This window comes from Myripristis murdjan, chromosome 8 (assembly GCF_902150065.1).
Source record: "Myripristis murdjan chromosome 8, fMyrMur1.1, whole genome shotgun sequence".
NCBI classification, from domain to species: domain Eukaryota; kingdom Metazoa; phylum Chordata; class Actinopteri; order Holocentriformes; family Holocentridae; genus Myripristis; species Myripristis murdjan.
This window is the reverse complement of record NC_043987.1, coordinates 35,766,182-35,792,455: the sequence shown is the minus strand read 5'-3', so window position 1 is coordinate 35,792,455 and position 26,274 is coordinate 35,766,182. Positions and strand designations below refer to the sequence as shown.

At 45.8% G+C, this 26,274-nt stretch overlaps 1 protein-coding gene across 1 annotated transcript in view; it reads right to left on the bottom strand.

Annotated features, from left to right (window-relative positions):
• Window positions 1–19,393, bottom strand: part of LOC115363732 (uncharacterized) — a 40,433-nt gene extending 21,040 nt beyond the window's left edge. The window contains exons 1-5 of the mRNA XM_030058001.1: window positions 19,284–19,393; window positions 15,335–15,616; window positions 1,031–2,801; window positions 752–925; window positions 87–260 (exon numbers count right to left, since the gene is read on the bottom strand). Of these exons, the coding sequence (XP_029913861.1) occupies window positions 87–260; window positions 752–925; window positions 1,031–2,801; window positions 15,335–15,608 (2,393 nt within the window). The 5' untranslated portion in view covers window positions 15,609–15,616; window positions 19,284–19,393. The remainder of the gene's footprint in view (window positions 1–86; window positions 261–751; window positions 926–1,030; window positions 2,802–15,334; window positions 15,617–19,283) is intronic.
• Between the last annotated feature and the right edge of the window lie 6,881 nt (window positions 19,394–26,274).

Below are 26,274 nucleotides of genomic sequence, written 5' to 3'. Positions count from 1 at the left end.
CACTCATATCCACGTGACAACAACACATCCAACATGAAACAATACTCCTCAGGCCTCTATAAGACATTGTGTGTGTCTCTCCATACCTGAGAGTCTTCAGTCTCCAGGTTGGATTCTCCAGTCCAGCAGAGAGCAGCTTCACTCCTGAGTCTCCTGGATGATTGTAGCTCAGGTCCAGCTCTCTCAGATGGGAGGGGTTGGAGCTCAGAGCTGAGGCCAGAGAAGCACAGCCTTCCTGTGTGAGCAGGCAGCCTGACAGCCTGAACATAAACAGCACATTTTCTCATTAGTGCACTGTTCAGAAATTAATCAGGGTAACCCATATACCAGCAAAAACTGTAACCATCACCAACAGAAACAGCCGACATGACTTTGTTTGTATTTTCATCCAGTCCAATTGGACGGTTCTCCACTGAACCTGTGACAGAATCTAAGAAGTCATTTCTGGTATTTTCAGCTCTCAAAAAAAGGAACAAGCAGAGGTTTGAGAATCACATGATATGAACAGAAAGGTGCCATTTGGCCCAAAAAGTCCTTTCTTTGTCAATAACCGGCCTTCCCACCAACTTTTGAGTAAACCCATCCAGAACATTTTGGGTAATCCTTCTGACAGAACCTCTACAGGAGATTTCACCTCATTGTTGGAGGTTAAATTGTCCTGGTCAGTAATGTGTTCAGTGATATAAAGCTTATCTAACTGGTCTAACTTATCTTAACTGGTCATGTGTTGATCACGTTGAGGAATCCTGACCTGAGAGCCTCCAGTCTGCAGTGTGGACTCTCCAGTCCAGCAGAGAGACGCTTCACTCCTGAATCCTGCAGATCATTGTTACTCAGGTCCAGCTCTCTCAGACTAGAGGACTGGGAGCTGAGAACTGAGGCCAGAGCTGCACAGCTTCTCTCTGACAGATTACAGCCACTCAGCCTGAGGAGGAATCAAAGATGAAGACAATGACTTTGAACTGAATTTTCTGTTGTGTAGGAAACATTATGTTATGTATTAAACTGACCCATCAATCGATGAACCTACACAGATTTCTTGGAGGCTTTGACCACTGGCAGCAGCCTCACAAGAGCCTCCTCTGAAGCAGAGTATTTCTTCAAGTCAAACACCTCCAGATCTTCTTCTGATGTCAGTAAGATGAAGACCAGAGCTGACCACTGAGCAGGGGACAGTTTGGCTGTGGAGAGACGTCCTGATCTCAGGTACTGTTGGATCTCCTTCACTAGAGAATGGTCATTCAGCTCATTCAGACAGTGGAACAGGTTGATGCTTCTCTCCGGAGAGGGACTGTCCTTGATCTTCTTTTTGATGAACTGGACTGTTTCCTGATAAGTCTGTGAGCTACTTCCTGTCTGTGTCATCAGGCCTCGTAGGAGAGTCTGATTGGTCGGCAGTGAAAGACCCAGGAGGAAGCGCAGGAACAAGTCCAGGTGTCCATTTGGACTCTGTAAAGCCTTGTCCACAGCATTCTGGTAGAGGTGTTTTAGTTGGGAGGTTGATTGTCCTTCTGTCAGCAGATTGACTCCAGAGTTGATGAAAGTCACAAAGACATGAAGAGCAGCCAGAAACTCCTGAACGCTCAGATGGATGAAGCAGAAAACCTTGTCCTGGTGCAGCCCACGCTCCTCTTTAAAGATCTGTGTGAACACTCCTGAGTACACTGAGGCTGCTCTGATATCAATGCCACACTCTGCCAGGTCTGCTTCATAGAAGATCAGGTTGCCTTTCTCCAGCTCCTCAAAAGCCAGTTTTCCCAGAGACAGGATCATCTCCCTGGTCTCTGGAGTCCAGACTGCATCTGTCTCAGCTCTCCCATGATACTTGACGTTCTGCAGTCTGGACTGCACCACCAGGAAGTAGATGTACATCTCAGTCAGGGTCTTGGGCAGGTCTCCTCCCTCACTGGTTTTCAACACGTCCTCCAGAACTGTAGCAGTGATCCAGCAGAAGACTGGGATGTGGCACATGATGTGGAGGCTTCGTGATGTCTTGATGTGGGAGATGATTCTGCTGGCCTGCTCCTCATCTCTGAATCTCTTCTTGTAGTATTCCTCCTTCTGTGGGTCAGTGAAGCCTCTCACCTCCGTCACCATGCCAACGCACTCAAGAGGGATCCGATTGGCCGCTGCGGGTCGTGTGGTTATCCAGAGTTGAGCAGAGGGAAGCAGGTTCCCCTTGATGAGGTTTGTCAGCAGAACGTCCACTGAGGTGGACTCTGTAACATCAGTCAGGATCTGGTTGTTGTTGAAGTCCAGAGGAAGTCGACACTCATCCAGACCGTCAAAAATCAACACAACCTGGAACTGCTCAAACCTGCTGATTCCTGCTTCTTTGGTCTCAGTGAAGAAGTGATGAAGAAGTTCCACCAAGCTGAACTTTTTCCCTCCCAGCAGATTCAGCTCTCTGAAAGTGAATGGAAATGTGAAGTGGACATGCTGGTTGGCTTTGTGTTCAGCCCAGTCCAGAGTGAACTTCTGTGTTAAGACTGTTTTCCCAATGCCAGCCACTCCCTTTGTCATCACTGTTCTGATTATTTGAACCCTTCCAGGTAAAGGTTTAAAGATGTCCTCACATGTGATTGTTGTTTCTGGAGTGGCTGGTTTCCTGGATGCTGTTTCAATCCATCTGACCTCATGTTCCTCATTGAGCTCTCCACTCCCTCCCTCTGTGATGTACAGCTCTGTGTAGATCTCATTCAGAGGTGTTGACTCTCCTGCTCCTGTCATTCCCTCAATAAAATCCTGAAACCTCATCTTCAGCTTCAATTTGAGTTTACGCTGGCAGTTGGCAAGAATCTCTGAAAGAATAATTAAGAGATTGCATTAAATGGCAGGATGTCATAGTAAATGTGAACAATGCAAACATTTCTTGGTAAATGAATATAATTGAAACTCCATGGACTCTACTTAGCTCATTAGTGGTTAGTGGACTAACAGGTTGTAATTGTAAATGGACTACATTACTATTGTTCTTTTCTAGTACACCAACCAAAGTACTTTACAATGTTTGCCTCACATTCACCCATTGACACTGTGACACAGATAAGACCAACAGTGAGATGAACCCCACTCATTTCAGTTAATACCGGTGGTGAATCTGCATCTGTCGGGAAAGGGAGGCTCTTTTATGCTGATGGCTCCAGAGACCATGTTGTACCTTGTTATAAATTATATACACAAGGTGCTTACTGATGTACTTATGTATTTATACTTATGTAATTTTTGCTTAAAATGTATGAAGCTTGACTTTACTTTGTGTCCTAATTTTTTTCATAAAAAAATTAAAGAACTTTGAATGGCCTTGTGTTTGAAAGTTGCTATTCAAATAAACTCACCTTGCCTTAAATAACTTTCACAATGTACGCATGCAGTGCTAATGACTGTTAAATAACAACAATACCATTGCAAACCTTCTTTACTGGTACTGGTATTGATGAATAAAGTGTTGATGCAACATTTATGGTGATGCAACATTCATGAGACAATGTCATTTGTCTTGAAGAAGAAACTGTCAGGTATTTTTGTTATGTCCTACACAGTTGTGGTTGGCCTTTGACCCAAATCCTGAACCTGCTGCAGGGGCTGATCTACCTCACCCTGTACCTCCACTAGAGGCCAGAGTAAGAACTATCAATATCAATAACACAAGCTAAAGCCCCAACCCAGAATTTGAAAATGCGTCCTAGGTCCCAGGATGCTGTGAAGTCTAACTGCACTCCACACCAGTTGGTGGCAGTAACCATTTCATTGTTTGCCAAATGCCATTAACCGTCTAGAATCAGAGGCAGGTGTAGAATGACCAGCCAAAGATCACACACTGAACAGTGGGGTTAGCTTGTGAGAGTAGTCCAGCATTATAACAAGAGAGACAAATGTCCGATTAGATTTTTCAGCAGTGGGATTACAAAAAAAATGCCACAAACCAATTTATACAGGATAAAGCTCGACGTCAAACCAGCACTGCAGATGCAACAAGTGGAGGGACCTGAAAACCTCCAACCTACTGCTGCATACTACTGCTCATTCATTGGTAGCTGAATTGTTAGGTCTGTTTGATGGGTAATTTACATTTTTAAAACAAATAATTAACATATTGTTAAATTATTGGAGTCCAGCTTACTGGTAAACATCTACTCCTTCAAGATAATTTATTATGTTCTACAACTCATAAACATACACTAACACTACATACTGAGTGTTTGAGCAGCATATGTCCTCTGTGGTATAAAGTACTCTGTCGTTGTGGATGAGACTCTGATGTAAGAGACTGCAGGGTCCTAAACATCGTCATTTCTTAGTTAATGTGAATAGCCTGTACATACAATGGTCGACACTCGGTTAACAATCTTTTAAGTTAAATGTGTGCATGCATTGACCCAACATCAACCCTCAGGTGAAATAATTACTGATGCATCCTCTTGTCATTTTTGTTCAATCATTAATAACATGTCATTTTCACTTTTTATTGCTATAACAACGTAATTGTTAAATAAATAAATAAAGTGTTGTTTATTTGTTACCTCAATTAATTTACCGTATTTCACCAATTAATCGCCCGGGCGTTTAATATGCCAAATCGACTTGGACCCCAGGCGTTTAAAAGAACCAGGCGGCTATTCGCTGCAGGCCTTTATTTATTTTTGCACAGACCTGCACCAGGCCATTACTGTGATGACAGTTACTGTCCAACATATTTACAGTCGGTCCATTTAAGATTACAGTACACCCTTCTAACGTTAGCTAACTCTCTTATTTTGACAGAAAACGGAAGTGCCGCACAGTTATTGTGCGGCTGTTTACTTCTGCAAAAATAAGGTGAATAGCCTTATTTTGGGTTACCTCAATATAATGCAAATAATCGCCCCGGCGATTATTTGGGTGGGCGTTTAATACACAAAATGGGTGCAAACCCCAGGCGTTTATAAGAACCAGGCGGCTATTTGCGGCTGGGCGATTAATTGGTGAAATACGGTAAGGTACTTTCTATATCATTTGTGTTCATTTTAGTCATTAACATTACAAACACTCTTTTTTGGTAGTAAAATAAGAGTAAAAGGTAAAAAACGAAATTCTGGAATTGTTTGTGTGGTCAGGCTTTTTAGCATTAAACCGTAAGTGTCATGAATGTGTGCCACCATAACCAAAACATAAAACCTAAAGTGATGTAAGTATATTATTACATTATCAGCTTCAGTTACTACATTTCTGATGTTTTTTTGTTTTTTTTTACCCAGCTAATGTAATGAACAATACATAATGTAATAGCTTATTACATTGGAGCGAGTTCTCCATACATGGAGAACTCGCTGTGAGCCTCTGGAGGTGGGCTGCCGAGGATTTGCAGGGCAGTCACTCTGCAAAGTGTTCATGATGTTGGGCCTCACCGGGGAGGCTAAGAGGAAGGCCATCAGATCTGCAACTGAAGCTGCAGAGAAAGCCACAAGGTGGCTATGGATCAAGAGGGCAGAGCTGTGGGCAAATGCTGCTGGGACACAGGCTGGGGTCTGATCAACCCTGGTCGGGTCGCCTGGGCGAGGGTGTATGATGTTGAAAGACCCGAAACACCCAATGACCCCAGGTTACAGCACTGATGATGTGTCCCAGCGCATCCGTAGGATGTATCTTATACCTGTCAATCTGGCCTTGCCAGTGACGCTCAGGAATAGACTGGGTGGCAACCAAGGACAGTTTGGTGACGACTGGAAAGACAGTTGACGGCTCGGAAAGACGGCACCCGGGACAGGAAGGGCTAGCACCCCAACCTGTATCTTCCGTGAGGGAGAAACCCAAGGATTTGCTACAGAAAAGCCTTCTGAGAAATACCCCCAGGGGAGCCCGAGAGGGGGGGAGAATGAGAGCCCCAACCGGACGGACCCAACGGTATTGACCCATGCGAACGGAAATCCGACTATGGATACAAGATGCATCTGCGGAAAAGTGTGCAAAAATCCGCGTGGCCTAAAAATACATCTGGCCAGGATGAAGTGCAGGGAGCGGGAGAACACACTGCAGCGCACAGGATTTGATCCTGGTGAGACGCAGGAGGAGCCCAGCCAGGATTCACCCCACAGAGCCCAGTCCCTCCAAGCAGTAGAATCTTCCTACCCCTGCAGAATAATCCAACAGAAGCGGATCAAGTGGCCTTCAGCTAATAACCAGGCAGTGTGGTCACAGTTTGACTCCGACGTGTGCCAGATCTTGGAAACCACAGCCAAGGGGGAGGTGGACCGGCGGCTTGAGACCATGGCAACAATTATAGTTAGCTATGCGGCCGAGAGGTTTGGCCACATTGAGAGCAGGAACACCAAGCCCAACTACATGATGAATCGCAGAGCCACCCAGATTCACAAGCTGCGTCAAGAGCTCCGTAGCCTCAAAAAACAACATAAGGTGGCAAGTGAAGAAGAAAAGCAACCGCTTGCCGAGCTGCGTAACATCTTGAGGAAGAAGCTCATGACGCTGCGCCGGGCAGAGTGGCATCGAAGGCGGGGGAAAGAAAGAGCAAGGAAGCGTACAGCTTTCATCTCCAACCCCTTCGCCTTCACCAAGAGGCTACTGGGGGACAAACGCAGCGGTAATCTCATGTGCTCTACTGAGGATATAAACACCTTCCTGCATAACACCCTGAGCGACCCAGAGAGAGATCAGGAGCTCAGGCCACAGAGTGCCCTCATAAGTCCTCAACCTCCTACAGTGGTTTTTGCAATGAGGGAGCCCAGCTGGTCAGAGGTTCAGGAGGTGGTGAAGGGAGCCAGAACAGCATCAGCCCCAGGCCCCAGTGGTGTTCCGTACACTGTGTACAAGCGCTGCCCGCAACTCCTTCGCCACCTTTGGAAAATCTTGAGGGTTATCTAGCGCAGGGGAAAAGTTGCAGATCAATGGAGGTGTGCTGAGGGCGTGTGGATCCCCAAGGAAGAGAACTCCAAGAACATCAGTCAGTTTAGAACTATCTCGCTGTTAAGTGTCGAAGGCAAGATTTTCTTTAGCATCTTGTCACGACGACTAACGGAGTTCCTTCTGAAGAACAACTACATCGACACCTCTGTCCAGAAGGGAGGGATCCCGGGAGTGCCCGGTTGTTTGGAACATACTGGAGTGGTGACACAACTCATCAGGGAGGCACGTGAAGGGAAAGGCGATCTCACCGTACTATGGCTGGATCTTGCCAATGCGTATGGTTCCATACCTCACAAGCTTGTTGAGCTCGCCCTTCAACGACATCATGTTCCCAGCAAAGTCACAGACCTTATTCTGGATTATTACAATGATTTCAGACTAAGAGTCACTGCTGGGTCAGGCACCTCGGACTGGCACCGGCTTGAAAAAGCAATTATAACAGGCTGCACCATCTCAGTCATCCTTTTTGCTCTTGCAATGAACATGCTAGTCAAGTCAGCAGAGGTAGAGTGCAGAGGTCCCTTGATGAAATCAGGAGTGCGCCAGCCCCCAGTAAGAGCCTTCATGGACGACCTGACGGTCACCACCACATCTGTCCCGGGCAGTAGATGGATTCTCCAAGGCCTAGAGAAGCTCATCACCTGGGCAAGGATGAGCTTTAAACCGGTGAAATCAAGGTCTCTAGTGCTCAAGAGGGGAAAAGTAGTGGACAGGTTCCGCTTCTCACTGGCTGGAGTCACCATCCCATCTATCACAGAGCAGCCAGTCAAGAGCCTTGGTAAGTACTTTGACTGCAGCCTAAAAGATGCTGCTTCCATCAAGGAAACCAGCAAAGATCTCGAGGCCTGGCTGAGTCGGGTTGATAAATCAGGTCTGCCAGGGAGGTTCAAGGCCTGGATTTACCAGCATTCCATCTTGCCCCGGATCCTGTGGCCTCTGCTGGTGTACACAGTACCCATTACAACAGTCGAGGCCATGGAGAGGAAGATCAGCAGCTACCTGCGTAGATGGCTTGGTCTACCACGCAGTCTGAGCAGCTCTGCACTGTATGGCACCAGCAACATCCTGCAGCTCCCAATCAGCGGCCTCGCTGAAGAGTTCATGGTGTCCAGAACACGAGAAGTGTTGCAGTACAGGGAATCCAGAGATCCAAAGGTGGCATTGGCTGGAATCCAGGTGCGAACAGGCAGGAAATGGAGGGCAGACAAGGCTCTGGAGGTGGCCGAGTCCCGACTGAAGCAGAAAGCACTGGTGGGGTCTGTAGCCATAGGGCGTGCAGGCATTGGCTACTTCCCAACAACCAGGGTTGACAAGGCCAAAGGCAAAGAGCGGCAACATCTCGTTCAGGAGGAAGTGCGGGCAGGTGTGGAGGAAGTGCGAGCCAGCAGGATGGTAGGAATGGGGCAGCAAGGAGCATGGTCTAAATGGGAGAATGTTCTGCAGCGTAAGATCACCTGGGCTAACATCTGGAAAGCAGACTTCCACCGCATTAGGTTTTGCGTCCAGGCCGTTTATGACGTCCTACCAAGTCCAGCCAACCTCCATGCCTGGGGCAAAATTGATACACTGTCCTGTCCCCAGTGTTCAGGACGGGGATCCCTGGAACACCTCCTCAGCAGCTGCCCAAAAGCCCTTGGAGATGGGCGCTATCGCTGGCGCCACGACCAGGTGCTTAGGGCAGTTGCCGACAGCATAGCTACTGCCATTAATAACATCAAGGGCCACGATAAGCCGAAAACCATCACGTTCCACAGAGCTGGAGAGAAGCCCATTACACAACCACGGGCAAAGGCCGGTCTCCTCACCTCCGCCACAGACTGGCAACTGGAAGTGGATCTTGGCAAACAGCTAAAGTTCCCAGCCAGGATAACACCAACACAGCTTCGACCAGATATGATCATTGGGTCAGATTCCACCAAGCAGTTGATCATTCTGGAGCTCACAGTGCCCTGGGAAGAGCGGATGCACGTGGCCAATGAGAGGAAGCGTGCTAAGTACCAGGAGCTGGTGGAAGAGTGTAGGAGGCAAGGCTGGAGAACTCGCTGTGAGCCTCTGGAGGTGGGCTGCCGAGGATTTGCAGGGCAGTCACTCTGCAAAGTGTTCATGATGTTGGGCCTCACCGGGGAGGCTAAGAGGAAGGCCATCAGATCTGCAACTGAAGCCGCAGAGAAAGCCACAAGGTGGCTATGGATCAAGAGGGCAGAGCCGTGGGCAAATGCTGCTGGGACACAGGCTGGGGTCTGATCAACCCTGGTCGGGTCGCCTGGGCGAGGGTGTATGATGTTGAAAGACCCGAAACACCCAATGACCCCAGGTTACAGCACTGATGATGTGTCCCAGCGCATCCGTAGGATGTATCTTATACCATTATTGCCAAAACCTTAGTATGTTACTAGTTCAGATATTTTATTATGTTATTGGCAGTTATTACATTATTGGCTGTGACAGGGTCTCCTCTCCCTGTGCTACGTCTCAAGATTTCTAATATTTTTCCCAGTTCAGTTGTTGGTTTTTTGTGGAGTTTTTTTTTTTTTTTTTCCTGATGTGAGGATTAAGTTTGGGAGCGTTGTCCAGTTTGTTGTAAACTTGTGGGTGTGTGAAGCCCTTTGAGACTGAAGCAGTGATATTGGGCTCTAAATAATTTCTGAATCACTCTTTGCATGGCGCCCACCTGAGACCTCTCTGCCTTGGGAGTCCCTACCAGGAGCTACGAGCTCCTGGCCACACAGCTCCCAGGGTCACAGGGCCACAAACCCCTCCACTATGGTAAGGTTGTGATTCCAGGAGGGGCTTCTAAGTCCAGGAGGCATTATGGTACATTCAGAACAAATGCACTTTTCAATGCTCCGGGACTCGCCCAAAAATGGCTGCAAATTTTCTGTTCAAGTTGAAGAATTTCAACAGATGTGAATTTGCGAAATTTGTATAATTTGTGACACTGAAATTTGTGTCATTCGGGTCACCCAGTGCAAATTCGACTCCATTTGTGTCTTTGCTTTGAGTTTTTATGTAATCGTACTATGTGGAAAAACTCTTCTGCTTTGTGTTTGGTCTGAACACACAGTTACAGTTTAGCTGTTTTCCTGATGACTGCTTAACCACCCGATCTACAATGAATCACTCCATTCGATGGGAAGAAATTACTCAAAAATCCCCTCATTCAATGGGGCGGAACTGTGCAATTTTTGCAACCCAGTTTACCCAGATTACAGGAATTACTCCAAAATCCCCATCGAATGGAAACGGGTTTCTATTGGCTGTCCTCTGGGGGCCCCCGCCCACCGCCTGCGCATGCGCGAGCCCCGAAGCGAGAGCCTTAAGAAAAATGGCGGACATTCCTTTTATTCTCAGTGGAAAATGCAATATTTTAAGAGAGCTTATGCATTCAAATGCGTTTTGATAACATTTCTAGCGGGAAATGTGCATTTTATTTCCAAAATCTTCGTTCAGTTAATGTATATGATGTTTACTTTGTTAGTTATTACGAAGATTCTTTCAGGTTTCTATCGTTGCTATGGCTGTTGCTATGGACGCTGCTACCACTGTCGCTGATGGAGCTTCCGCTCGGAAGTCTCTTCCTCACTGTCACCGTGGAAATCTGGGGAGGGAGGCGTGGGGTTAACCTGCTCTCACAGAAATCCGTGAAATGAGCATGACCTCCTAATAACGAATGTCCGCCATTTTTCTTAAGGCTCTCGCTTCGGGTGTCTGAGAGTGTTCTGTGCACAATTCTGCCCCATTGAATGAGGGGATTTTTGAGTAATTTCTTCCCATCGAATGGAGTGATTCATTGTAGATCGGGTGGCTTAACACAGAATCAGCAAGAACAGACTGATCTAAGGTCGCGTGTCTCTCTCTACATATTTACTGTCCACATGCAGGTAAACAAATGTACACTTCAACATTGCAGTGAAACAGGTTACAAAACTCACAGTTCAGAGAGTTTCAGGGTTTTTGAGTCACAGATCAGATCATTTTTTGGATCAACAAAAAAAAAAAGAAAGTAAAGTTAACAAGACAAATAACTTTGCTTTCAATTTATTTTGTAAAGCACTTGATTTTTTCTTTTTTTTCCACCTTTTTGTATATAATCAACCAATACTCGCATTTCAGACTAAAACACAGCCAATCCGTGGTTGCATCTTAACCGTGAGGGGTGATCCATACGGATCGTGGATCGACGGTGAACCGTTCCACCACCACTTAAAATGATACAGCTTCCAATCTATGTGAGCTGTTGGTATAAAGTACACAATCACATGATGTGTCAATTAGGGCTGGGTATTGTTAAGAACCTCCTGATTCGATTCGATTCGATATTGATTTAAACACTTCGATAACGATTCAGTAATAAGTCGAAATAATTTTTGCTGCTTAGCCACATTAATTGGAGCTGATGTTAAATTGGAGTGACACACCCCCAGCTGAAATAAAACATCTGCCGGTGACTTTATGAAAAGGTAAGTGTTTTTATGGCGCCGACACTGGAAAGCAGTACCCTGTATTTAAATATAACTGTGAATATAAGTTGGTTGTAGATAACGATCAGCTGTGCTGCTGAGTCGTTGTCACGGCAACTGTTAGATTAAAAATGACTAAGAAGTCGGCAGCAGTTTAACTATCAGTCCATGAGAAAAATGATTTTTTTTTCTTGGACTGGCCAGAGTCCTTACAAACACCAGGAAACTGGACCATATTACACCGGTCATTAAATCACTACACTGGCTTCCTATGAGTCAAAGGATAGATTTTAAAATCTTACTGCTGGTCTACAAAGCCCTGAATGGTCTCGGACCAAAATACATGCTTGATCTACTGGTTCCCTACAAAGCATCGAGACCCCTAAGGTCATCTGGAACTGGTTTGTTGTGTGTTCCAAGAACAAGAACCAAGCAAGGTGAGGCAGCATTCAGTTATTATGCTCCTCACCTGTGGAACAAACTTCCTGCAGATCTGAGGTCTGCTCAAACTGTCAGCTCCTTTAAATCAGGGCTAAAAACACTATTGTTCACTGAAGCCTACTCTTAGATTAAATACTTATCTGTTGTATTGCCTGTACCTTTTAACTACGCACTGTTGATTTATGGCTTTTATTTTTCTATGTTACGTTTTTTTATTTTCGCTTTCATTCTCAATTTCTATTTCCCTTTTTTATTGACTGTTTTTATTGTTTTAAATGTGTCTTGTTGCTTTTAATGTCTCTGTAAAACACTTTGAATGACCTTGTGTTGAATTGTGCTCTACAAATAAACTTGCCCTGCCTTGCCTTTTTCCAGCAGATATTCTAGTTCCAACATGACTGAGCTAGCAGAGCAGTTTTGTGTTGCTGTGTTGTATTTATTCAGTTTTGGGGAATCACGATGTCTAGAAAACATGAAAAGCCCAAGTTGGCTGCTGACCAGGACTAGTTAACGTCAGATCTCATGTGTTTCCGCTGAAACGGAGAGAATACGAGCAACAAACTTTGATATTTTGAGAGTGACATGCCCACAGTATGAATACATTTTGATTATACATTTTATTTTGTTGGTAATAGCTGTATAATCGCATTATTATTCGAGAGGGTGTGCTTGACCGTCATTATTGCCACTTCAGTGATGCGGCCCGTCAGCATCAAGCACACCCTCTCGTGTAATAATGCTTAAAGGATAAAGGATGTGTGGAGGTGCATCTAACTGATTAAGTTCATTTTGTCTCTCAATGACATATACACAAGTTTTTCCTTTGTTCAGACAAAAATACAAGATAGAGCTGTTCATACCTGCTTGACAGTTTCGACTGTGGCTCCAGTCTTCCTCAGAAGCGTCATCTGACCTGTTGCTGACGTGTCATTTATCAGCTGATCGGCCCGACAGACCTGTCAGAGTCTGTCGGGCCGACCACGCCCCCTTCTCCCTGGATGGTTCTTGGAGCACTGAATCCCAGGTGTGCGAGAGGGTGTATGCCCCCTCGTCCCGGTTGATGGTGTCCCTTGCCTGCTTCCTAATTTCGATGGCCTCCTTTATCCACCGTTTAAATTTCTTGGCCTCAGATGTTATTATCTTTCCCTTGTCCCAGTCCATAATGTGGTTATTCCTCCTGCAGTGGTCTGTGATGGCTGATTTTAGGTTTTCTTGCTCTGCTTTGTCCTTCTGTGTTTGTGTGAACCATCCTGCTGTCTCCCTTTCACATTCTTTTTTGTGTTCTTTCTTTCTGGTGCTGAACGCTCTTCCCGTTTCCCCGATGTTTGTTTTTCTGCATGATTTGCACGGTATTTCGTATATGACGTTGCATTTGTTGTCCGGTGCTATTTTGTCTTTCGGGTGTACCAACAGCTGGCGGAGTTTTGTATGTGGTTTTACTGCTGTGTGTATGTGGTGTTTTTTCATGGCCCGTTGTATTGCTTCTGTTATCCCCCGGATGTAAGGTATGGTTACGGTGTCTTTGGTTTTATCGTCGGTCTTTTTTGTGTGTTTCCCTTTTCTCTCTTTCTGCCCCTCTTCTCGGTTCTTCACCTGTTGTTGTCCTTTGTTTATGGCCCATCTGGGATATTGGCAGAGTCTGAGTGCGTGCTGTATGTGTTTCTCCTCCTCCTGTCTGTCTGTATCTTCGGTAATGATTGTGGCCCGTTCGTAAAGTGTTCTAACTACGGAAAGTTTGTGCGCTGTGGGGTGCTCCGAACTCCAGAGGAGGTACTGGTCAGTGTGTGTGGGTTTTCTGTATACCGTGATTTTGATGCTGCCGTCTTCTTTGTGGTGGATTTTTATGTCTAGGAAAGGTATGGTGCGGTCTATTTCCTCTTCGTGTGTGAATTTTATGTTTCCGGTGCTGTCCATGGCATTGAGGTGGTGTGTGAGTTCTTGTGTGTGTCCGGTTTTTATTTTTTCCAGGATGTCGTCAACGTATCTCCTCCATAGTGTGGGTTTACAGTGGGTGGGTGCTGTGTGTATGGCTTTGGTCTCCAGGTCCTCCATGAAAAAGCCGCTCATTATTGCAGATAGTGGGTCTCCCATTGCGAATCCTTCTGTCTGTCTATAGCATGTGTTCTTGAACTGAAAATATGTGGATTTGGCAACGAACTGTAAAAGTGTGTGGATGTCATCAACGGTAAGGTTTGTGCGCTTTTTGAGGGTCCGGTCTTCCTTTAGTCGTTCCTTTACAATGTGTACAGTGACATCAACAGGTGTTTTGGTGAAAAGTGACACGACATCATGTGATATGAGTATTTCATCTTTCTGTACTGTTATGTTGTTGAGATCGTGTGCCAGTTGTTTTGAGTTCTTGCAGTGATGTTCTGTTTTTCCGAGGAGTGGCTTGATGATTTCAACGAGGGCTTTGGAGAGATTATATGTGACTGACCCGATGCTGTCAACTATGGGGCGCAGTGGGGTGTCCTTTTTGTGGATTTTTGGTGTGCCATAAATCCGGGGGGTGACATTAGCTGTGGGTATCAGGTGGTCGTATGCCTCTTGTGTTATTTTTTTGGTTTCCAGTAGTGGTTTCAGTAGTGTTTTCAGCGTTTCAGCGAAATGCAACGTCATATACGAAATACCGTGCAAATCATGCAGAAAAACAAACATCGGGGAAACGGGAAGAGCGTTCAGCACCAGAAAGAAAGAACACAAAAAAGAATGTGAAAGGGAGACAGCAGGATGGTTCACACGAACACAGAAGGACAAAGCAGAGCAAGAAAACCTAAAATCAGCCATCACAGACCACTGCAGGAGGAATAACCACATTATGGACTGGGACAAGGGAAAGATAATAACATCTGAGGCCAAGAAATTTAAACGGTGGATAAAGGAGGCCATCGAAATTAGGAAGCGGGCAAGGGACACCATCAACCGGGACGAGGGGGCATACACCCTCTCGCACACCTGGGATTCAGTGCTCCAAGAACCATCCAGGGAGAAAGGGGGCGTGGTCGGCCCGACAGACTCTGACAGGTCTGTCGGGCCGATCAGCTGATAAATGACACGTCAGCAACACGTCAGATGACGCTTCTGAGGAAGACTGGAGCCACAGTCGAAACTGTCAAGCAGGTATGAACAGCTCTATCTTGTATTTTTGTCTGAACAAAGGAAAAACTTGTGTATATGGAGGTGCATCTGTTTGGGTTTAGCCACAGGTTGCTGCATAACATCAGCATGGTGTCGGCTCAGGTGGCTGCAGGTTCGTGGTATTACTGCAGTACTGTAATACTGCCTGCGACTTGCTTTCATGTTGTAGTTGTGTACAGTGCGGCTTCCGTCCGTACAACGTGAATCACACGGAGGTGTTGCTCACCGCGCCCCCTACTGGTTAGGGGGTTGAATCGATTCAGAGGCTTTTCTGAATCGATATTGAATTGTGAAAAAATATATTTTATTGCATTGATGAATTGATATTTTTACCCACCCCTAGTGTCAATTCTATATGTTCCGATGTTCCTTTTTATAATCATCCAAAGTTTTACCTTTACTGCTTGCGCTGGTGAATGCCAAATGATGAATAAGATCATTCCTGCCAATTTCACTCAAAACCCTCTTGGTGACCTCCGCGGACTCTGCGTCGTACATCTGGACCATCAAATCCACTGTGTCCAGCCTGTCTGCATGATCCAGTTTGCACAGTGGGATGGCTGGGAGGTCTTTCAGGATGTCATGATCCCTCAGGAACCACTGGAACTTTTGGAGCTCATCCTCTCTCAAATCCTCCAAAACGCTGAGGAGCTGCACAGCCAGTGACATGTTGGCACCTTAGAAAAAAAAAAATCAGAAGAAATCCTGTCAAACAACAGCATTCACTGACTGAATAAAATATGATAGAAAAGAATAGAATAAAATAGAATAGAATAGAATAGGTCTTTATTGTCATTGTACAAGTACAATGAAATTGAAATGCAGTCCATGGGATGCATCTTTAAAAAACTGTGAATAAAAAGTATGAAATAAATAATTCTAAAAAAAAAAAAAAGAGGACACACACAGCTTCCACACACAAAACATTCACATTCTGCATGGTATGTACTGCACCATCAGTGAATATTATAGATGTTGATGTTTTTGCTGTGTTCAGTGATTTTATGGCTCTGGCACAGAAGCTCCTCTGAAGTCTGTCGTGCTTTCAGTGTCCTGAAGTGTCTGTCTGAGGGCAGAAGCTCCAACAGAGATTGTCCAGGGTGAGATGGGTCTCTGAGAATGTTCTGTGCTTTCCTCAAACAGCACGACCTGTACAGATCTTCCAGGGAGGGGTGAGAGCAGCCGATTATCTTTTGGGCCGTGGTGATGACCCTCTGCAGCGCTCTCCTATGTGCAACCACACTCCGATTCAGGAGGTCAGGATCTCAACTGAGCAACGATAAAAGGTCAAGAGAGGTTTTAAGTGAGTTGGTTAGTCCTGTGTGCTCTCAGGAAATGCACTCTCTGCTGTGTGGAGGTCTGGGACCCTGTCCACACAGTCCATGCCCATGAACAGGGCCTGAATGTCTTTGTGGTGTTCAGAACCAGGTTGTTTTCTGTGCACCACAGGGACAGCTGCTCCACCTCGTCCTGTATGCAGACTCATTCCCCCCCAGAGATGAGCCCCACCATAGTGGTATGATCTGTGAACTTGATAATGACGTTGCTGGAGTGGGTGGAGATACAGTCATGGGTGTAGAGGAGGCAGAGCAGGGGCTCAGCACACAGCCCTGAGGGGAGCCGGCGCTGAGGCTGAGGTCCGAGGAGATACGGGGCACGCAGGGCTGTCGGGTCCTGCAGCGTTCCTCAGGTCCACAGTGAGGATGTACAGTTAGGTCCATAAGTATTTGGACAGTGGCACAATATTTATAATTTTGCCCTTGCACACCACCACAGTGGATTTGAAATGGAGTAATCAAGATGTGATTGAAGTGCAGACTTTCAGCTTTAATTTAATGGGTTGAACAAAAATATGGCATTAACCATTTAGGAATTACAGCCAATTTTATACATTGTCACCCCATTTTCAGAGGCTCAAAAGTAATTGGACAAACTATATATAATATACATAACTCTAATTATAAGAATTATGTTCAGTATTTGGGGGAAAAACCTTTACAGTCTATGACTGCCTGAAGTCTGGAGCCCATGGACAACATCACCAAATTCTGAGTTTTCTCCCTTGAGACGCTTTGCCAAGCCTTCACTGCAGCTCCTTCAGCTGCTGCTGGTTTGTGGGTCTTTGGGCCTTCAGTTTGGTCTTCAGCAGGTGAAAAGCAGCTTAGCTCGGTTGAGGTCTGAGGACTGACTTGGCCATTGTAGAATATTCCACTTTTTGCTCTCAGTAACTTTTAGGCTGCTTTCACAGTATGTTTTGGGTCATTGTCCACCTGCACTGTGAACCGCTGTCCTATCAGTTTTGTAGCATTTGGCTGAATCTAAGCAGATAGTATAGCTGTATAAACATCAGAATTCATCCTGCTCCTTCCATCAGCAGTCACATCATCAATAAACACTAGTGACCCAGTTCCATTGGCAGCCCTACACGATGCCACAACACTGCCTCCTCCATGCTGGACAGATGATGTGCTCTGCTTTGGCTCAGGAGCTGTTCCTTTCATTCTCCACACTTTGCTCTTCCCATCATTCCAGTACAAATTAATCTTTGTTTCATCCATCCAAAGAATGTTTTCCAGAATTGGGCAGCCTTTTTTAGAAGTTTTCTTGTAAAGTCTAATCTGGCCTTCTTTTTCTTGAGTGACACCCGTGGTTTGTACCTCGCTTTATACACTCTGTATTTAATTTCTCACAAATGTCTCTTGACTCTAAATTTGGACAATGATGCGCCTACCTCCTCAAGAGTGTTTTTGACTCCCCTTGATGTTGTGAATGTTTTTTTCTTCACCAGGGAAAGAATTCTTCGGTTATCCACTTCAGTTGTCTTATGTGGTCTTCCAGGCCTTTTGGTGTTGCTGAGCTCACCAGTGAATTCCTGCTTTTTCAGCATAAACCATTTATTTGGCTACTCCTAAAGTTGTTGCTATCTGTCTGATAGATTTTTTGGCTTTTTGAGCCTAATGATGGCCTCCTTCAGCTGCAAGGACACCTCTATGGATCATATGTTGTGGGCTCTGCTAAACAGCTACCAAATGCAAGTGCAAATTGGAAATAATTCCCAACTTTATATTCCCTTAATTTGTCATGGAATAATGAGGGAAAAGACCACACCTGGCTATGACACTGCTTTTAAGTAAAGTGTCCAATTACTTTTGAGCCTCTGAAAATGGGGTGACAATGTATAAAACTGGCTGTAATTCCTAAACAATTAATGCCATATTTTTATTCAACCCCTTAAATTAAAGCTGAAAGTCTGCACTTCAATCACGTCTTGATTACTCCATTTCAAATCCACTGTGGTGGTGTGCAAGGGCAAAATTATAAATATTGTGTCACTGTCCAAATACTTACGGACCTACCTGTAGCTGCTGCAGGCCGGTGGGTGCAGTGGCTGCTTCTGGTGACTCCACCTCGAAACAGGCGAAGTGGTTCAGCTCCTCGGCCAGAGAGGCGTCACCAGCTGAGAGGCTGCTGAGTCTGTAGTTGGTGAAGTGTTTTTTAGGCATGTTGTACAGTACTGCTGTTGTAAAGTTGCTGAAAATAGCAGCATTCAAATGTGTTTTTTTCCCTATTAAGATATATGCCTATAGATCTATATGTATCTAGGCTCAGTGTGCTCAAGGACACTTCAACAGGCTCTCTGGAGGAGCTGAGAATCGAACCAGGAACCTTCCAGTCACCAGACTGCAGTCTCCTGGCTCTCGCTGCTGCTCGCCATGTCGTTCTCCCCGCTTGCAGTAACCATAGCAACAAAGACGCCAGGAATTCATTGTGAATCGAGAATGCGAAGACGTTCCACTTCTGGTCAGGAGGTCAAAACAGGTTCATGATGACATCAGCGCAATAGCCTATGCATTACCGCCCTCTTGTGGTTAGCGATAGAAATGAATTGCACACAGACAGAAAGTCACTAATTAGATAGAATAATAATATTTTTATATGACAGTGGTGGACCGCATAAAAAAGGCGCACGAGACTATTCCAGTGTGTGCATTCTATATTGTAGGCCTACATTGGTTAATATTGGTGTACCCCTCTCTTGAGAAAATGAGGACTTGACCCTCCAGAGGTGGAGTCAGACACACACACACACACACACACACACACACACACACACACACACACTGCACAGCTTGTTGCTGTAGATAAAGTTTTGAGCGCGAGCCGCAAAAACCGTCACATCTGCAAGAACAGCTAGAGTGAAGCTTCCGCACTTAAACACATTGAAACACATTGAAACGACATTGAAACACTTTGAAACGCATTGAAACGGCATTGAAACACACTTAAACGGCACTTGAAAGCCTCCGGCAGCAGCCACAGCCGTGTGAGAGCGGCTCCACTCACCGGGTGTGTCTCTCCGCAGCCGAGAGGCTCCTGCTGCTGCTGCTCCGCTCCAACACGGATCACCGCCCGGACTCACTGCGGGACCCGGACTCACTGCGGGACCCGGACTCACCGCGGGACCCGGACTCACTGCGGGACCCGGACTCACCGCCGCCACAGGCTGCGGCCGCCCGTTCACTTAGACAGTCCGTTAGAGTTACCGACAGTCCGTTAGAGTTACAGACAGTCCGTTAGAGTTACAGACAGTCCGTTAGGGTTACAGACAGTTGCTGTCAGTTGACGCTGTGCTGCGACGGTGACGCTCAGCTGAACTCACTTCCGGAATGCCTGTTGTACTCAGCTGTTTTTTCTTCTTTCCTTTCTCTTTTCACGCCTCCTCTCCTCGCCTCCTCTACCTGCCTCCTCTCCTCCGGCCTTAGCTCCGCCCACAGGAGCTGCGGGCTGCAGTCAGGTGCTGCTGGGTTGAGGAACTGAGACATCAGGTGTTTAACAACAACATGCAGCGTTTTGTTAAATGCTTCACTTGAATGCGCTGCCGCAGCTGGAAGTCCTTACTGTCACCCAGAAACTTCATCCCAGATCCCAACTGCTCTTCTTTCATTTCCACTCCACTTTGTTTTGAAGCACAGCAGGGTTTCATCAAGAGCTGTGGGAATGAACATGATGATGATGATGATGATGATGATGATGATGATGAACATGATGATGATGATGATGATGATGATGATGATGACGACCTGTCTGAAGGAATTCAAACCACCTCATATACTGCATTTAAGAAATAGTGTGAGCTAATCCTAACCCTAATCTGAGTTAGGAGCGTCAGCCTGCCGTCACTTTGTGCTCAAAACAAGCAGCAAAGTTAAACTCGGTCAAAGTCGTTTTGTGTGAAAATGGAAATGTGTGAGGTCCAGAGTTTGTAATCCTCAGATTACTGAATTAATCCAGCAGCTCTGACGCTCAGTTTAGTGTTTGAAGGTGCAGGTGGGCGGGGCCTCTCCCACTGTCACAGCTCTGATGTCAGAAATTACAGAAATTACAGGTAAAAAACCAAACTAGAAACAGCCTCAGGTATCAGCCTGTGTTTTCCTTCATGAACCAGGATATATACCAGCGGATATTTTAGGCTGCTTACTGATTTATTATTTAGATGAATCAGTTTGTGTCTGACCAATCAATGAGAGGCGGCATGTTGACCAGTGAAAATAAGACAGAATGTAGAATTACATGGAGCAGAAGAGACACAAGCAACAAACACAGCAGACAGCTTTGACATTTTCCTCTCACAAGAAAATAATAATAATGATAATAATTTTAATAAATATTGTAATAATTAGAATATTTATTCATACAGCACTTTTCAAAATCCTCCTTACTAAGTGCTTCACAAATGCAGAAAAAAATTAAAAATAAAAATGTGAAAGAGTCAAATAAGATTTTAAAAATGAAAATAAGATAAAATGAATGAAATAGAGAAAAAGAACTACTTCTTCCATCTTTTCAGAAAAATTCTACATCCCATGTTTTTCAGGTTTGATAAGATGCTGGCTCCAACTTTCCTGCCAGACCACTGAGTTCATCAGGATTAATTCATCAGAATTCATCATTAATGATTAATTTATCTGTTGTTCATCACAGAAACCTCTTATTTTGCTTGTTTTGATTAATAATTGGATGCAAAAATTCCAATAAAAAAAAAAAGATCTAAAAATATGTTGTTTTGTTTTTCCCTTGTTTGGTTGAAACGACTTGCAGCCTGCAGGAAACGGCTCTAGGGGGCGCCACCTTCACATCATCTCACACTTGCTGGCTCCATTCAGACAGAAGCAGACGGCTGTGTAACCACACGCACCTGCTGGAGCGTGTGTGTGTGTGTGTGTGTGTGTGTGTGTGTGTGTGTGTGTGTGTGTGTGTGTGTGTGTGTGTGTGTGCAGAGCAGGAAAAGCCCGACCAGCCAGGGAAGCACCTCCAGACTTCTAACACAAGTCACAGTCCTTTTTTATTCTTTGGAATTGCTATGTATTTCATTTTAATTAAATTTTACTCAATTTAATTAAAATAAATTGAATTAAATTAAATTACTATTGTTTTATTTTATTTATTTTATTGTATTTTATTTTTTATAATAGTCAGTATTGTACCCATGTTTTCCCAGCACAGCAGACAGCAGTGCATTCTGGGAGTTACAGCACAGAACACCTGAGCTTCGTTCAAGTCTGTCAAGTTCATTTAGTTCCGTTCAGCCGCTGGGCAGTGGCTTCACCCCAGGGCATGCTGGGAAATGTAGTCCAGACTCCACCTCCAGTCCGACCATCAGCACACACACACACACACACCACTGACACAAATAGAACTGCTGACAGTCAGCACACACACACACACACACACACACACACACACACACACACACACTCACACACACACACACACACACACACACACACACACACACACACACCGGTGTGTGTTTACTAGCCTGCAGCCCTGTTACATAAGCATGCCGAGGGGAGTGGCGAACAGACAGGCTTATCTACTGGAAACACACACACACACACACACACACACACACACACACACACACACACAGAGGTCAGAAAAACTATTTTCATTTCCTTTCAACTTCACCAATTTTTTCTGAGAGCAGAGCAACGGCCAGCAGAACAGCCGAGGACGAGGATGAGCCGCTAATTCAAGATTCAAGATTCAAGATTCAAGATTCAAGATTCAAGACAGCTTCATTGATCCCTAGAAGGACAATTCCATTTGGCAGCTCGTGCCACAACACACTCATAAGACATAAGAAAAACACATGTAAAAATAAATAAAATAAATAAATAAAATGTTTGCAGTTGTGCGCGGAATCAGCGTGCTCTAATGATAAATTACATATATTTATATTCATTTAAAAGCCTATACAAGCTCTGAATGGTGAAAATTCAAAGAAGAACATCGACACAGCCACCATACAGATTCAGATGTGATTCCTCTGGTTGTGTTAAACAGTCGCACAGCAGAGGGAATAAAAGACTTAGAGAGGCGGTTACTTTTACATGCTGGATGGGTATGACGACGCCCCGAGGGCAATAATGAAAATTCTTCAGCTAAAATATACCCAGAATTACTCCGAAAACTTTTGGTCTTCCTCAGGACCTGAACTGAGGTCTCTCTGCTTCAGTCCAATCATCTGAGAGCAAGTTCAGAGGCTGTGTCTGTCTCTGAGTGACAGACTGTTAAAAACCACAGACAATCACTGGACTGACACAAAAGGAACTGAACAGTCGAAGACGACGGCTCCTCTGCTCCTGGGTTCACATCCCCTCTCAGCCGGGGCCCAACATGGCGCCCAGACATTAGCTGGAGCTCACAGTTTCAATCCTCTCTCCATCTGTGACTCTCAGTGAAGGTGTTCTTGTCGCGTCTAAGATCTATCATCATTTCCTTGGTTTTGGATGCATTTGACTCTAGGAAGTCTTTACACCTACAAATGCAGGGAGAGCCACATTCTGATCACTGAGGTGAAGGTGAAGATGAAAACAGCTGATTTCATTTCCTGTGGCTTTTTTTTTCACTGTTTCCCTGGAAAACTGACGAGGGGGTAAAAAACTGATTAATCGCCTGGGAAATGTTCAGCTGCAGTGTTTTTATTGAACCACCATCCCTCCACTGCCAGTCACCTCATTATTTTCCCCTTTTTTGCCTTGCTTCATTTATTTTATTTTATTTTATTATTTTATTTATTTTCTTCCTTTTCCTCTTATTCATTTTTATTTTTAATGCAAGACCTCAAGGAGCTTTTCAAGACCCCTGTGCATTTTTTCACCTCACTGTGTTTCTTCTCTTTTGTTACATTTGATTTTATGCAACAATAAAACACTAAAGAGCTAATTCAGCTGAATTCTGTTTTTGTTTTTGTTTTTGTTTTGTTTTTTTTCAATTCAGATCAGCTCAGTGGAGCTTGATATGTGTGATAATTAGCCCACATTTGAACAGTTATAATCTAATCTGAAATAATTTAATCTGGTCTAACTCTTGCACGATGAGGATATTTTTTTTTATTATTTTTTTTTTATTTTTAGTTCCGTTGTTTGGGTTGCTTAATTTCAGGTCATTTCCTTGAGTTTTTTTTTTATTTAATTTAATTTTGTTGTATTGTTAAGTTTTCACGTTCTGTTGAAAGACATCAAATGATCTCTGGTTTCTAAGGGTTAAAAAAAAAAAAAAAAAAAAAAAAAAAAAAAAAACTCTGAAGGTGAAGGTAGCAGGTGGGCGGGGCTTGGTGCTCCTCGTGCTGCCTGCTGCTGGCTGATAGAGACACACACACACACTCACGCACGCACGCACGCACACGCACACACACACACACACACACACACACACACACACACAGTTTAAAATCTATCGGGCAGGAGCAGACGCGCTGACGTCACGGAGGAGCAGAAACTTTATTTGTTTGGTGTGTGACCTCCTGTCTCGCGCTGCCTCTTCACTCCGGATCTTTTGCCTCGTGAGGAGCGACAGCTGGATCCCTCCGCCCGCCGGCTCATCGATCCCTTCCCAGTGATCGATGCTGATTATCGGTAATGTTTAGCAGCGGCCGCTCGGTGTGTGTTCTGTGCGTGTGGACTGGTGTTACTGGGTGTTAGCGGGGGTTACTGGATGGTGCCGGGCGGTGCGGGGCGGTGCGGGCGGTGCGTGGCAGGGGGCCACACCTGCAGCTGCCGCCTCACGTGCCGCAGGTGGATCCCACCTGAGACCAGCTGACGGCCCACAGCTGCGAACAGTCATCAGCAGAAATAATCAATGTATGAACTGTAACCATGTCAGCGCAGCGTGACGTCATTCAGTTAAATGATGACATCATTCAGTTAAATGATGAATAAATGATCCAAACTACAGCACACATCCTACTAATCTGTTTCACTGCCTGTCTGCCTGTTTCACTGTCTGTCTGCCTGTTTCACTGTCTGTCTGCCTGTTTCTCTGCCTGTCTGCCTGTTTCACTGCCGGTCAGCCTGTTTCTCTGCCTGTCTGCCTGTTTCTCTGCCGAGCTGTTTCACTGCCTGTTTCTCTGCCTGTCTGCCTGTTTCTCTGCCTGTCTGCTGGTGTGCCTGTTTCTCTGCCTGTCTGCCTGTTTCACTGCCGGTCTGCCTGTTTCACTGCCGGTCTGCCTGTTTCACTGCCTGTCTGCCTGTTTCACTGTCTGTCTGCCTGTTTCCCCATTGATGCTCAGGCCTGAGTGCAGTGTGGTCCTTGACTTCTGGAAGTCTAGGATGATTTCTGCTTCCAGCCAAGTCTACTGAATTCATCAGTATTTGGGAAATTTCCCCACCGTGGGACTAATAAAGGAATATCTTATCTTATCTTATCTTATCTTCTCTGCCTGTCTGCCTGTTTCACTGCCGGTCAGCCTGTTTCTCTGCCTGTCTGCCTGTTTCTCTGCCGAGCTGTTTCACTGCCTGTTTCTCTGCCTGTCTGCCTGTTTCTCTGCCTGTCTGCCTGTTTCACTGCCTGTTTCTCTGCCTGTCTGCCTGTTTCTCTGCCTGTCTGCCTGTTTCTCTGCCTGTCTGCCTGTTTCTCTGCCTGTTTCTCTGCCTGTTTCACTGCCGGTCTGCCTGTTTCACTGCCTGTCTGCCTGTTTCTCTGCCTGTTTCTCTGCCTGTCTGCTGGTGTGCCTGTTTCTCTGCCTGTCCGCCTGTTTCACTGCCTGTCTGCCTGTCTGCCTGTTTCTCTGCCTGTCTGCCTGTTTCACTGCCTGTTTCTCTGCCTGTCTGCCTGTTTCACTGCCTGTCTGCCTGTTTCACTGCTGGTGTGCCTGTTTCTCTGCCTGTCTGCCTGTTTCACTGCCTGTCTGCCTGTTTCACTGCCTGTTTCTCTGCCTGTCTGCCTGTTTCACTGCTGGTGTGCCTGTTTCACTGCTGGTGTGCCTGTTTCTCTGCCTGTCTGCCCGTTTCACTGCCTGTCTGCCTGTTTCACTGCCGAGCTGTTTCTCTGCCTGTCTGCCTGTTTCACTGCTGGTGTGCCTGTTTCTCTGCCTGTCTGCCTGTTTCACTGCTGGTGTGCCTGTTTCTCTGCCTGTCTGCCTGTTTCACTGCCTGTCTGCCTGTTTCACTGCCGAGCTGTTTCTCTGCCTGTCTGCCTGTTTCACTGCTGGTGTGCCTGTTTCTCTGCCTGTCTGCCTGTTTCACTGCCTGTCTGCCTGTTTCACTGCTGGTCTGCCTGTTTCACTGCCTGTCTGCCTGTTTCTCTGCCTGTCTGCCTGTTTCTCTGCCTGTTTCACTGCTGGTCTGCCTGTTTCACTGCCTGTCTGCCTGTTTCTCTGCCTGTCTGCCTGTTTCTCTGCCTGTTTCACTGCTGAGCTGTTTCACTGCTGGTCTGCCTGTTTCTCTGCCTGTCTGCCTGTTTCACTGCCTGTTTCTCTGCCTGTCTGCCTGTTTCACTGCCTGTCTGCCTGTTTCACTGCTGGTGTGCCTGTTTCTCTGCCTGTTTCACTGCCTGTCTGCCTGTTTCACTGCCGAGCTGTTTCTCTGCCTGTCTGCCTGTTTCACTGCTGGTGTGCCTGTTTCTCTGCCTGTCTGCCTGTTTCACTGCCTGTCTGCCTGTTTCACTGCTGGTCTGCCTGTTTCTCTGCCTGTCTGCCTGTTTCTCTGCCTGTTTTACTGCCTGTCTGCCTGTTTCTCTGCCTGTCTGCCTGTTTCTCTGCCTGTTTCACTGCCTGTCTGCCTGTTTCTCTGCCTGTCTGCCTGTTTCTCTGCCTGTTTCACTGCCTGTCTGCCTGTTTCTCTGCCTGTCTGCCTGTTTCTCTGCCTGTTTCACTGCCTGTCTGCCTGTTTCTCTGCCTGTCTGCCTGTCTCTGCCTGTCTGCCTGTTTCTCTGCCTGTTTCTCTGCCTGTCTGCCTGTTTCTCTGCCTGTTTCACTGCCTGTCTGCCTGTTTCTCTGCCTGTCTGCCTGTTTCTCTGCCTGTTTCACTGCCTGTCTGCCTGTTTCTCTGCC